Raw genomic sequence first — 14445 nt, forward strand, 5'->3', positions numbered from 1 at the left:
CTTGATCATAAAAATTATGTCTGACAAATAACTCGAAGATCTTTTTTACTAGCAGTTCTTAGAGTTGGTGTTGCGGCTTTAAAAAAAAACTTGGTAGCGCTTTCGACTACAGCCGTAAGATTTGGTGTGTTGGTTAGTCTTGTAAGTTGACCCCTATTTATTATGAAGTCAGTAGGTCAAAGGTAAAGGTCACATAAGCATGGACCACTTAAGGCCGAGTGGTTAAGGTCGCTGACTTCAAACCACTTGCCCCTCACATCTGTGGGTTCGAATTCCGACAGGGACTTTGGATTCTTTCAGGTGAGGAAGCTATCAAGCTAGCTTACGGAACGTCGGTGGTTCTACTCAGGTGTTCGTTCGCACGGAAGGCACCTGAGGTCTTCCTCCAGCAATTAAGCTAGAACGTGGCATGTGTTGATGTGACGTAAAACCCAATGAAACGAACTTAAAGCTTACTAGAGAATACTTTGTCGATAAAAAATACTAAGATTAAGTGTAGAGGTTGCTTATGACTAAAAGATAACGCGTCTCCTATTTATGTTTGAGATCAGAGATCAATGTTGGGGTGGCATCGGCCACTAAAACCTTCTCCAACCTATAACTAGAGGACACTTTGGCCTAAAATCCTAAAGTATACTTTGCAGGTTGGTAATGGCAAAATGATCGCTCCTATTATTTTTATTATATTACTTAAAAATCGTACATGATATTATGCTTTCTAAGACACAGTTTCCATGGTGACAATGTAGTATTGTTTAGTTTTGATAAGATATGTATAATGCGGGTCGCGTCCCTGAATATTCTAGTTTTAAAATTTTGAAATTGTAATTGAAAAAAAAATATCACAGTGTTCTGACTATGATATAAATAAAATTGAACAATTAATAGTCACACTTTTAAACCTTTAAAAACTTTTATTGCATGTGAGTGTTGTTCTTGTTAATAATAATGATGATAATGTTGATGATGATGATGATGATGATGATGATGATGATGATGATGACGTAAAATTAAAGTCAACAAGAAATGATCAAAACTTAATGGAACTTTTTTAAAGTGTATTTGCAGTCTAAACTGATAATTTTTCAAGAAATTATGGTCTGCATATTGAAATGACCGTACTCTTGCGAATTTTACAATATTTTCCCCTCACTCCTTATCATTTCCTTAACATAGTGCGAACTACATGTATAATGATCCGACTGGTAGCAATGTTTTATAAAAAGATAATAACATTATGTAATATAGAACTTTGTACTTTTCCTGTATATTTTTCAATATATAGTAAATTCTCTCTATTAAGACCACTAACGGGACTGACTCAAAATGGTCTTAATAATGAACATGTATATAAAGGTTTTAAAAAGAAACCTATAAAACCTTAGGAGACTTTTCTATTCTAAAACAATGGTATTTGGAATAACATAAACCTGGTTGATGTGGGGCCGATTTCTTTCTTCTGTTGGCTGACATCGCACCGCTATTGCCCGATGTCGGCAAGAAATATCGGACGTATATCGTTAAGATATCGGCCCGATATTGTGCTACCGATGTCGTGCCAACATCATTCCTATTTGCAGCCGAGTTTAAATCCGACATTGGACCATGTAGGTTTGATGTCGGGCCGGTATAGAATGTTGGCTGGGATGTACTAACATTCTAATACGCAAAACTGACTGATTAAGTGGAAGAAAAGATGTTGCATTATTTAGAATGAAATGTGCTGAGAAAAAATCACTTAATTTTTTTAGAAATGTATATTAAAGTCCTATTTTTTATCATTTTTTCACAAATAGAGAAGTATGTGGACATGCATAGAGAATAACGATGTGTTCAATAAATTCAGAAATAAACCTACACAACTACATTAATATTCTAATCATCCGACACCAAAATAAGACCTACTTATATAAACGTTATTGGCGCGTTAATATTAAAGGGACTCCACTGTGATTTGATTGATTAATGTTACATTTGATGTAGGTCTAGACCTTATTTTATGTTTTTCTGGACCTCAGTGGAGTTCCTTTTACATTGGTAATATATGCATGTATGTAGAAAGTAAGCAGTATATATTGCAATACATCCCAATACCGCATGGTATTATAGGTTCGAAAACAGTAAGTTGTATCATACTTTAGGGACCTTTCTGTTGAAAAAGTGTCAGAGTTAAATCGTATACATATACATGCACAGTGCGGTAACTGGAGTGCAGGTATCAGTTACCCGCACTCCAGATAATGCCCGTTGATTGGTTCATTTTTGCTGGGGTTTACATATTGTGACGGCAGAGAAAGGGAAAGGGGCAGAAATATCATATTCAAATGCTCGTTCATTGGTTAATTTTTTCCGGGGTTTCATATTATGACAACAGGGAACGTGCTGTCATATTTGACTATGATACAAAAGAGAAAGAACACCAAAACACTCGGCAATCTGATTTATACTCGGGGGCTACTTCCCCTCGTACAAATCAGATAGCCTCGTGCTTCGGTGCTCTTTCTATTACTTAGTCATTGTTTTAATGATTTTAATCAATAATTCAGTTGCTTTATCGCAAATAATCCGGCAACGTGCGGCTCCATAATGTACACGTACACATAAGCTCAACCATTATGTTCTGCAGCGCTCTGTCGGCGACTAGATGCACTCATTTCTCTGAACATTGGCTTGTTGGAAAACTTAAGTTTCTTTTTATGGAAACAACACGCTTGAAGTTCGACCCAGAAACACGGTCAGTAGAGGCCCGACTCTCACATGAACTGCAACTGCTCACTGTGATTTACTCAGGGCGCTGATAAGTTAGAGTATGTCAAGGTCATGAGGGGAGGCGTGCAAAATAAAACCTTAATGGATTTCTACAATCTGATTTAAATCAGCTTCTAATTAACGCTACATGCAAGAAGTAACTTAAGTAGGTCCGAACTTTAGTCAGATTGGGATTATTGAGTCTCTCTTCTACTACAAAATAAGGTCCGGAGAGTCTCGCACGAGAAAGGCCACAAAACATTCGACTTTTTCTTTATAACGTGCATGTACTTGCAAATGCTCGTACATTTTTACTTTCACATTTTTACTTTTGTACCAAACCGAATCAAAATATTCTGCAGCGCGTGCACCGATAACCTTCACAAGAACATGTTGGGGAGCCTCCCTTTTACGGTAATATAAGGCACATTGCACTGGCCAAAGGTTTTACACTGACAGCATTTTTATAAACATATATTTTTAATGTTCGAAAACAATGAAGAAGAACAATTGGACTGAATATTTTATTTTTATCTCAAATACTTTACAAACATTTAACATTTATTGCACATGAAAAAAAACATTAATAGATTATGTCTCTGCCTAACACTATATTTTTTTTCACAGAACTATAAGCACACCAAAGATTAAACCTTTAAGATAAAAACATTTTTAACTTTAATATAAAGAAGCTATGAGCTGGTTGCAGCTTGAAGCATGTTCTGTAAAGATCACGTATCAATCAAGAAATAATGGAAGTACATGTATAAATTTACTATACAGGTGATTACACTGCCACAAAATAAGATTCTACAATTATACACTGGTACACTATTAAGATTCAAATATCTAAGCCTAAATTGGCAAGATACACAATGGGGAATAAAAGTCTTGGAAAAAACTCACTTATTAAAACCACTATGACCATTTTTTAGTTTCACAACTCACTTGTTATGAAAGGATGACCGAGATTTGAAAGAACAATAGAGCAAAGAGTTGAGATATGATGTACTTTTTTGTCACAAAATTCCCAGAGACATGATGTACACTCTGTGTACTGGGGATATGATGTACATTCTGTGTACTTGGGGGATATGATGTACATTCTGTGTAACCAGAAATAATTATGATGAACGTGAGATATGATAAATGTTACAGGAAGCTAATTATAAATATAAAATTATCAGAAAAATCAGATATTTTTGTCAACCTATAACCTGCTGAAACCAAAAGTGATCTCTTTTTATCACCAGTATAGGGCCAGGCCAGCCTGCACATCTGTGCAATCAGACTAGGCTCTACATGTATACATTGTTAGTAGTCCAAAATTTGTATTCCCACATTGAAATTCCTAAAACTTTAAATGGACTGTTCCAAATTCAAGACTGGGTAAAACCCATTACATAAATTCAGCCGGCTAAGGTTAAAATTTTGCAGAGTTTAAAATATATAATGTATATGTAAAGTCCATTGAATAAATAATGCGTTTACAATGAAAGGGGTCAATGTCCATAGCAAAATGTTCACTTTCAATGTAGATTTTAAACTTACAATATTTGAGTTCAATGTCTGCAGTCAATATCATGTGATGTTTATATTATTAGTTATAAAGATTTTTGACATGTTATATTGCCTTTATAAATGGCTGTTTGGAAATATAACCCAAGCCGCTAGGCGAGGGTTTCGTTGCAAACAATTGTTTATATACGGTCATATAATCTGTAAGGAATATTTATAACAAATCTATAATACAGCAAACTTCCTTTTTTTGAGGAAAAGTGAGATTTCTTGGAAAATTGACAGCAGTCGTATATATAAAACTATATAAACGTCACGATTATCCAATGGAAAGTGACTTTACATCAAGATTATCCTATGGAAAGTGACTTTACAGGCCTTTTAGTCCCTGTTTATAAACTTTTCAAGGACTTAATTTATAAAATAAACTTCTAGTTCCTTTGACCTATTAATTGATGAGACCAAATGGCCATTCTTGAGAAATTTTGCCTAAATCAATCAAGTTGTAATATGTCGGCTACAGAAAGACACATGAAAACACACATCTAAGCATTAAACATGTAATAACAAAATCATTTTCGTTTACTTTATGCTCTGGTGATAATTCCTAGGAGTTACTAGTAATAGAGTTACATTAACAAGTTTTTTCAACCAAGAATCAGGATATTGGCTCTTTGTGTACTTTGTAATACATTTTAATATGTTTTTACAGGTTCCCATTTAATCTAATCTTGGTTTTATTTTTGTGTATTTGTTGCAACAGCAACAAAATAATGAATATTTATATTATTTTCAAACCTCTGTAACAAATCAGGAAGAAAATAATCATTTTTTTTTAGGTTTCCAAGGATTTCACAGGGAAACAGATCGACTGAGAAAGGTCAAACTGTTTAGGCACTTAATCCATAAGAAACTAAAAACTAGAGTTAAAATATTAGCTTACAAACCTTAGTTTCACATATTTATGTTCTTAGTTGTAAGGAAATAGAATGACCACACATGAACTAAGCAGCTGGAATTTGAATAACAATAAATAAAACAGATATACAAGTATGTAGAATTCTTAAACAATAGACACTTATAATTTCATCTGACCTCTAGAATGAGCACTTCATCCACTTAATGTCCTTAATACATGTACAAGTATATCCTAACATTGTTTGGAAAAAGGAAAACCATCAAAGAAATTAATTCTGTCAAGTACTATGTTCAGATATTTGAGCAAGGGAAAGGTTTTTGTTGTCATGGTTACAATATATGCACTAATTTCAACGCTTAACCTGCCGAATTTCTTAAATGGCCTTGTCCAGTTTCTATATTTCTGAAACTGTCCATTATCATGTTTAGGGTAATCAAGATGAAAATTTTGAAATTAGTCACCAAACAATTTAGAGGCTAGTCATATATATCTCTCATAGTGAAGTCTTATTAGGCTCTATATTGTATAGATGGTGGTAAAATGGCTAATCACTTCAAGTTCTAGCAGGTTAAGAGTTAAATGAGCCATGTCATGACAAAACCAACATAGTGGGTTTGCGACCAGCATGGATCCAGACCAGCCTGCGCATCCGCACAGTCTGATCAGAATCCATGCTATTCGCTATCAGTTTCTCTACTTGTAATAGGGTTTGCAAGCGAACAGCATGGATCCTGATCAGACTGCTCGGATCGCAGGCTGGTCTGGATTCATGCTGGTCGCAAACGCACTATGTTGGTTTTGTCATGACACTGCTCAAATATAGATGAGCAAATTACAAGATAAATAGACCAATAGTGTAAACAGATAATGACAGTCACCATTATGTATAATCTAGTTGTACATATAATGTTGTTGTACAATGTGTATGTGTTGTTATGTGTTAGTCAAGACAGTCTTGCAGAAGGATGTACAGTTAATTCATCACATAAACTAATGCATAAAACGTAATAAAATCAAATGTAATAACTTTGAAAAGAAACATAGCGTAAAAGCACACTAATTTTTGCAAAACACTATATAGGCACATGAATGGAATGGAAACATGATTCTTTTTTTACTGTAACTTGTTCTTATTACTTTAATGTAACAATGTAATAAAAATAAAATAAAATAGAATATTATATTCATGTAGTTTCTATACTGACTGAATTTATTGAACTTGTTGAGAAAAACATGAATATTAGGCTCACCAGAGGCACGCACAATACAACTGTAACAGTAATTAGTGGCCAAGTCGGACCAGTAATCTAATGATTATAATAGGTTTAAACCCCTTCAGGGGCAAGTGGTTGTTTCCTTGAGCAAGAAACTTTCCATTCATTGCTCAGTACTGGTTGGTTCCAGGAACGGATTCGAAAGTGTGTCTATAAGTATTCAGCTTCCTAAACAATCAAAATAAATTCTGTATTAATCAAAAATTTAATCAACTTGTTCAATAATGTAAGTATTGAACCTACACTCATTCAATATCCTCTATATATATCTTATTATTGTTAAACTTGTAGATGTATATATACATATAATAAACATTGATTACAGCACTTAAAGCAACATTCATCAAACATCTATCAAACAAAAGTTTCAATATAAGTTACAAACTAGAAATAAACACGCCATGCTGCCTTCAGCAAGATATTCTTTATGTAATTCATTAACCCTTCACCTGCTGAATTTGTGTAATAAGAGTTTCCCGATTTTAAAATTTGTAACAGTCCATTCAAAGTTTAACAGATTTCAAAACCGAAACACTAAAAATGAAGCTACAAACAGTATAGAGCCTAGTCAGAGTGCATACATGAGCAGCCTGGTCCAGCTCTATACTGGCCATGAGGTTACTGGTTATAAAACTTTTGAGTTCTGTCTCAAATCTCAGGATTTTCATTGGTCAGTGAACATTTTGTGGAAGCTTCTGACCAATCAAATACCCCAGATCTGAGTTTGAGCATAGAGAAATGCTTTATAACCTCGGACCCTGGTGTCAAAGGTTTATCACTTAATGTTTCCGGTTAAGATCAGCTGATATAATTTTTACATGTTGAAAGCTTGAAATTTTTATATAATTTTCTTTATACAATAGTTTCATTTTGACAGAACTATAAAATAATTTCATTTTGACAGAAATGAAAATTATAAAATAAGGCACCGGTAGACAGATTTCTCAGCAGATCCAATGAGTGTCTGACATAACAGAATTAAAACATGTAAAAGTACCTACATATTGTTGGCACTATGCCAATATACTATAGTTACAATATTGGCATCGTAAGAATAGCAACAATGGTGAAATTATAACAATCAAATGCTTTCCGAACACAAAATGTAAAAAATGCTGTTATATAAAAAGTAGGTATAAAAATAATAATTTATAACAGGTAGGATTTAAAAGGAATGTTTAAGAAATTTCAAATATGGTCCAAGTTAAATATACATGAGCTTATAAACAGATAAATACCTTTACATAAGTCAGAGAGGTAGTATGACAAGATGAAAAGGCACAAAAATATTCAACATTTCCTTAAAAATACTATTCCACACAAAGCGGTTCGAAAATATTTGAAAAATAAAAGAGAATCCTCAAATATATTGTTCCAAGAAATTCCAGCTCATTAAAGGTACAACACTTTTTGAAACAGTTGAAACGATATATTTTTCTGTGGGTTAGTACCTTTAATCTACTTAGTATGAAATACATAGAGGATATTTGTTTGTTTGTGTGTAAAATGAAATTTGATTTCATCAAATGAGCTTTAAAAACAGTATTCTCACGAGTAGCGTAGTGAAATTATTTTTTGATAATTTTCACTGTGAAATTATCAAATAAAATTTTCACGGATAAATCAGTAATCCACTGAAAAGCATAAAATAAAAAAATATACCTAACAATAAACAAAATTGGCAGACAACTCTTAAAAACGTAAAACATGGCTAAAATCTTTATGTTAATATATGTTTAAAAAAATCCCTAATACCTTTTTTTTCTAGATATTTGTGAAAATATGTTAATGTGTATATGAGTTTAAAAACCTTATATGAAAACAATAAAGGTTAAACCAGTCATAGTTAAATGACTGCCTCAAGATCTGGGTAAGAGATTTGTTTAACCTTCAACCTCCTGAATTGATGTAATGGATTTGGCCGGCTTTGAATATGGAACAATCCATTTGAAGTTAAAGGGATTTCAGTATTGAACTGCTTACAGTATATAGTTATTTTAAGCAGGTTGAGGGTTCATAATGAAATAATAAAAGCTCTAAAATTACACAAATAATTTTTCAATTACATTTCATTACATTACAGTTATGACATTCCTGTAAACTCCTCAACAACTGTTTATGTTTCCATGTAATTTCTTAAACAACTGTTTATGTTTCCATGTAAACTTTTCAATAACTGTTTATGTTTCCATGTAAACTCTTAAACTTTCATTTACGTTTCCAAGTAAAGTCTTCAATAACTGTTTATGTTTCCATGTTAGCTCTCTAATAACTGTTTATGTAAACTCTCCAACAACAGTTTACAATCTTGATTACAACACTGAATATAGAAATTGTCTTGTTTACAAAAGGCTTGACAAGACCTTTCCTTATATGTAGTTAAATCAATGTTTTTAAATTGCAGTGATTGATTAAATATCTGTTTCCACTTTACTTGATGTAGACACTACAGGTTTATGTGATGGAGATTTATGTGTGGGAGAATTATGTGTGGGAGATTTGTATGCTGGAGATTTGTGTGTTGGAGATTTGTGTGTTGGAGATTTGTGTGTAGGTGAGGAAGCATTTTGTTTAGACACAGGTTTCACATTATCCTGTGCTGGCACATTGTTTGCAGGCACATTAGTTATGACAGGCGAGCTTGTATCTGTAGAGTGATGATCAGTTAGTTCATGGGCCTGTAGAGAAGTTGAACGTGGTGGTGGATTAGGAAAAACATCAACATAGTCAGGCTTTCTCTGAACATCTGCTGGTCTTAAATATTCATCATCATTTATTGTTTTCGGTGGTTCTGGGGCATCCCCTAACTTAGACAACACATATGTTTCGTCTTTCGATTCACTTCTCTCAACATTTTTTGTTTCATTTTGTCCGTTATTTGCATCAATATCTATAGCAACTTCATAAGGACTAGATGATTCTCTCCCTGAAGGAGTATGGCTTAACTTTGTTGGTGACTTACCACTTGAAGTATTTGTGACTTCTGATTTAGAAGATGAATCTTTAACGGGTGATCCCTTTTTGGGTGAACCCGCTGATCTATTTACTGATTGTTTGCTTTTTATACTTCCTTTAACATCTGACTGCGTCTTGGATTCCTTTTCATGAGGTTCAAGTATAAAATAATCATGATTTTTTGGAGTTTCTGTTATTTCAGATTCCTCCACAATTGTATCTATACCACCATGTAACCCATTTTCTTTAATAGTGTCTGGATTGACTAAATTTGATTCAGTCGTATGATCACTATCTGTTTTGTTATCTGTATCATTGTTCACCTCTAATGGTGTTTTTTCTAAAGTAAAGTAATCATGAGGGGACGAAGGATTTGTCCCACTGTCTCTTATACTACCTGACTGAGTTTTACTCAAAGTTAGATGATCGTAAGGCCCTGAAGGAGCACGACCTTCAGTTTCTCTAAGCAACGGGTTATAAACATTTCCTCGTGCATCAACCGATGAAGAGGAATCTCGCGGTGAAACATCTGTACGAGAATCTCCGTCTAGAAGTGGACGTCTGGAGGCTGTTGATTCAAACCGATTTACACGTTTTGTTTTCTTGCCATTTGCTATATTTCTCAGTGGCGGTTCTGGGGGAACGTCTCCGAAAGAAGCCTGTTGATTTGTCCGGTTATAAAACACAGACTGATTGTCAGTTTCTACGTTAAAAAATCTATAAATACGTGTTGACAAGGCACGGAAACTTGACACTCCACCTCGTCGTTTTTTCCTTTTTTTACTTGTTGGTAAGGGTACATCTCTGGAACTTCCTGAAGCGCCACCTGGACTTGGTGCTCTGGCAGCCTACAAAATAAAGTATATATCAACTTTAATGATAGTCTTTAATTTTCGTCATATGTAGGGGAAATAAATGACTTATTTATGATAAAAAACTACATACAACCAGGGTTTGAAAATTACACTCGTCCGCTCATATTTACAAGTAGACATTGATGCAGGACGAGTACATAATCCTTGTATGCTCATACGTAGGACGAGTGAAAATTTGCAAATGTAATAAAAAGCTAGAATTCTTAAAATCAGTTTGTTTACATTTAACAATGGAAAACCGGAAACAAAGCTTGTGTTTTAGGTTATGTATAATTTGCACACTTTATAAAGCTCTGAACGCATTATTACATGGATACGGTGTGACTGGAATGTGTCTGACAATGCCCTATAAAGTGCGCTATTTATACATAACCTAAAACACAAGCTTTGTTTCCGGTTTTGGTTTGTTAAAATTAATGTGAAGAAATTGATTATGAGAATTTTTAGCGGTCTTGTGCATCGGTGAGGTCCTATTACATAGGCAAAGTTTATCTTAAAAATCGAGGCAGAAATACAGGAAAAGTAGCAAAGCATGCAGGACGAGTAGAAATTTGAAGCCACTCGTTCTGCGGAGTGGCTCTGAAAAGAATTTTCGATCCCTGAAAACAAACCATGATTAAACCTTTGGAAGGAAACAAAAGCGTAAACTTTAATACAGAATAACTAAGTTCACATTCATTTCACATCTTTTGTTTCATCAGTAACATGCAAAAAAAAATATTTTCTAACCTTTGAGAATAAATGACATTATCTGATTTATTGCCTGGCTAACCAGCTTATTAGTGAACCATTATTCTGGTGGGTTTGTGAGAAAATTGTTTTGCATGGATTTTAATATGGGGCAGTTCATTTGAATTGAATTTTATAAAAAAAATACAAACAGCTAACAGTATACAAGTAGAAGCTCATCAGATGGCACACATACACATTCTTACATATCAAACAGGATTATCTACTGTTTACACCAGTGCTAAAAATCGGTCTTACACCCCCTATGTAAGACAAGTCACCTGTTTTAAATTATGTTATTCCCTTGCCCCTTTTATGAATGAATTGCGTCCTTAGAATAACATCATTTTGCCGTTATGAATGAATTTGTAAATTCATACACTATTATAACGTGCTATTAAAATGAAAATATTAGTTTTCATAATTTTTTTCTGAAATATGGTTAATATGCAAGGAAAAGAATTAAACTCCAGCTGATGTAACAGACGAGAATATCTAGCTCTCAGGTAACTGTTTCGCGTAAACTTAAAAGAGCTTCGTCATCACCGTATGCAGTTACCTTCGAGCAAGATATTCCAGTCTGATCAGGCAGCTGTTGTAAGATATGGGCTGCCCTGGTTCTATACTTGTGGCAAAGGCTTATCACTTTCAGGTTCAGGGTTAGCATGAAATATTTTAATCTTTTATACAATTATTCATTAATCATGCATACTTTAATCAAATCCTATGAACAACTGTATTCATTCTGTCTATGTATCTATATGAAAACTCTTGCAGGAATGTTAAGTATTTAGAGTATATTATATACATGTACATACCTGTAGGGGTTCAATTTCAGCATAAATATGCTCCTCCTTTTCTGCATCATGAAGGGGCCTTCTCACAGTTACTCTGAAATATTCAAACAAAATTTAAATGATTTTCAAACGATTTAGAAATACAAATCAGCTTACCATTTTATCTATGCAAAACTACTCAACTTTAACCCTACTGAAACTAAGTCAGATTAGCCTGTGTAAAAGTATGATAATTCATAGAAATTTTTCTACTAATGATCATTCAAGGTAAGTATAGCTCTAGACACCCCTGGATGCAAATGTAGCCATGGCCATTAGTACAGGACCAGGCCAGCATGTAACAGTACATCCGGGGCAGTACTCTATCTTCATATCCATAAAATTGATTTATGGATGGATTTCAAGAACAGAAACTGGAAACGTCCATTTAAATTTTTTTAGTAATTGAAGGTAATATAAATGGTAGATTATGACAGTTGTAGTTCAAGACACCATCACATAATCTTATAAACAGTTTATAAATGCTCAAGTGTGCTTAGATTGAAACACAAATAAAATATGTGAAATGAAAAGAGAAATACATTATAACAAAATCAAGGCTTGCATGTGAAAGTATAAATTTTATAAATTCTATTTCAGATTCATTTTTGTTTAACAAAAAAAAACCTCTTTTTTACTTAAATAACATATTAATTAGGATATTGAATGACTATGGATTTTATATTAAATTCATTCCATGATTTGAATAAAATCTTATTATGCATGCCTCTGGCCAACATAATATTGTTTAATTCAATGAGTTCAATAAATTCAGTATTAAATCTACACGAATATACATGTAGTATTCTATTTCTAAAATAAGAACAGTTTACAGCTAAAAAGAGTCATTTTTCGTTCTTGTGTCAAGTCAACGTGTTTTTAAACTAGTCTAATATCATTTTTATTACATTTTGTAAATGGCTGTATTACACTCCTACGCCATGTTTTATTTCATACAAAATTTATGAATATATATTATTCATGTTGCATTTAGTATAAACTAAACATGGACATAATTTTAATATTGATAAAATTCGGTCTATAAGTATATGTATATTCTTAAGCGTACCTTTCTTTTCGTTTCGCCCTGGACTTTCTACAACATCGGATAAGGATCACTAATATAATTAGAAAACCTATAAGGGAAGCACATGTGATGCCAACAATTTTGATCAGTTCAGTTGTATCTGCCGAGGTAACTTTACCTGTACTGGGATCTGAAAATAAATGGGTAATATTATGTTTAATGAAAGCTATTTCAACACTTTCGCTAATAGAGACGTGAGAAAGGATTTTTGGAGAGCACAACACAGCTAAAAAGGAAGAACAAGTGCAGCATTTGACTTTATTCCTAGTCTCAACCTTTCTGTACAATTTTAAAAATACAAAACATTTAAGTTTTAAAAGAAAACTTGTAAAGATAAATGTACTTGGGTATGGTGTACACATAATAAAAAGTGCAAATTAGTTGCCACAATGATAAATAATAACACTCTTCTAAATAAAATATAAATGATCACTTGTGACTTCAATCCAAAATAAAACGCTTTTCCTTCTTTCCCTATATAATGTGACTTCAAAAGTCAGACATTTGGCAGTCTCTGACTTGCAAATTCTGGAACTTAATGGAAGCCCTGGACTTCATGTTATTGCTTTTTCAAATCTGTACTAAATAACTGATTATTGATTAACAGAAAAACATCATCAACAATGCCACGATATTGATTCTATCAATGACAGCAGCTCTAGTAAACAATACTTGCAATTGCATCTTTCTGTCAATATATTAATACACAAAAGTAAATGGACTCAAATCATAAATTTTTTGGCATTGTTGCTGACCAACTTTCCATTGGTGCAAATAGTGTATCCAAATAGATGGGACATTTAAATGGCTAAATGGTTAAAATAACGCAGTTAAAGGCACTTTATGGGAAACAGGAAAAAGAAAGTCAGAAATCTTCAAATTCAGCCTACTTATTGTGCAAAAAACTAGGTCAAAGACTTATTCAGGTGTGTAATTACTGAATCAAGTTGCCTCAATGATAACATAGAACTGTTACCTGCGGTTGTCACGACAGCTACTGATGTAAACTCGGAAGGCTGTGTGTATTTGGTTACATTTTTCACCGATGTAGTTATTTCTGGTTTCTTTGTTGTCGTAGTTTTTACAGTTGTTGTCGGCGTAACTCTATTACCATTAGCATCTTCGAATACAACAAGTTTCTGTTTGTATTTCCATTCGTCTGAAATTATAAAAAAATATTTACTTTCATAAAATTTGTAAAAAGGATCTATATATACAGTCAAATATGTGTTAAAGACCACATCAGAATAAAGACACATATATATATATAGGCCACTCTTCTACAAGTACAACCCTTCATTAATTATGTAGAACAAAGTAACCTCCAAATAAAGCCCACTTGTCTATAAAGGCCATGTGTTGTCCCTCCTTATGGAAACCTTTCTTCACAGGTTTGACTGTACCGAATAACAATATAAAAATCTCACTGAATACCAAATTCTGCATTGTCAAATCATCTGTTCCTTCTATTCCCAGATATACCTGCCACTAACTTTTTTTATCA

At 33.3% G+C, this 14445-nt stretch overlaps 1 protein-coding gene across 1 annotated transcript; it reads right to left on the reverse strand.

Annotated features, from left to right (window-relative positions):
- Window positions 1–4613: 4613 nt before the first annotated feature.
- On the reverse strand, window positions 4614–14215 carry LOC132745649 (uncharacterized). Its single transcript, XM_060734636.1, has 4 exons — window positions 13918–14215; window positions 12924–13071; window positions 11837–11909; window positions 4614–10262 (listed from the first exon to the last, which is right to left on the reverse strand). Exons 1-4 carry the CDS (start codon window positions 14198–14200, stop codon window positions 8871–8873), a joined length of 1896 nt encoding a protein of 631 aa, XP_060590619.1. The 5' UTR covers window positions 14201–14215; the 3' UTR covers window positions 4614–8870.
- Window positions 14216–14445: the final 230 nt, after the last annotated feature.

The sequence above is a fragment of the Ruditapes philippinarum genome, unplaced genomic scaffold (assembly GCF_026571515.1).
Source record: "Ruditapes philippinarum isolate M1 unplaced genomic scaffold, ASM2657151v2 ctg3637_1_1_1_1, whole genome shotgun sequence".
Taxonomy (NCBI): domain Eukaryota; kingdom Metazoa; phylum Mollusca; class Bivalvia; order Venerida; family Veneridae; genus Ruditapes; species Ruditapes philippinarum.

Bases quoted from the DNA above. Each gene is read 5' to 3' on its own strand.
- LOC132745649 (XM_060734636.1), bottom strand. From the start codon at position 14,200: ATGTGTCTTTATTCTGATGTGGTCTTTAACACATATTTGACTGTATAT. The intron at 13,072-13,917 runs GTAACAGTTCTA...ATTTATTTTCAG, and splicing joins AGCTGTCGTGACAACCGCAG to ATCCCAGTACAGGTAAAGTT. The intron at 11,910-12,923 runs GTACGCTTAAGA...TGAATATTTCAG, and splicing joins AGGGCGAAACGAAAAGAAAG to AGTAACTGTGAGAAGGCCCC.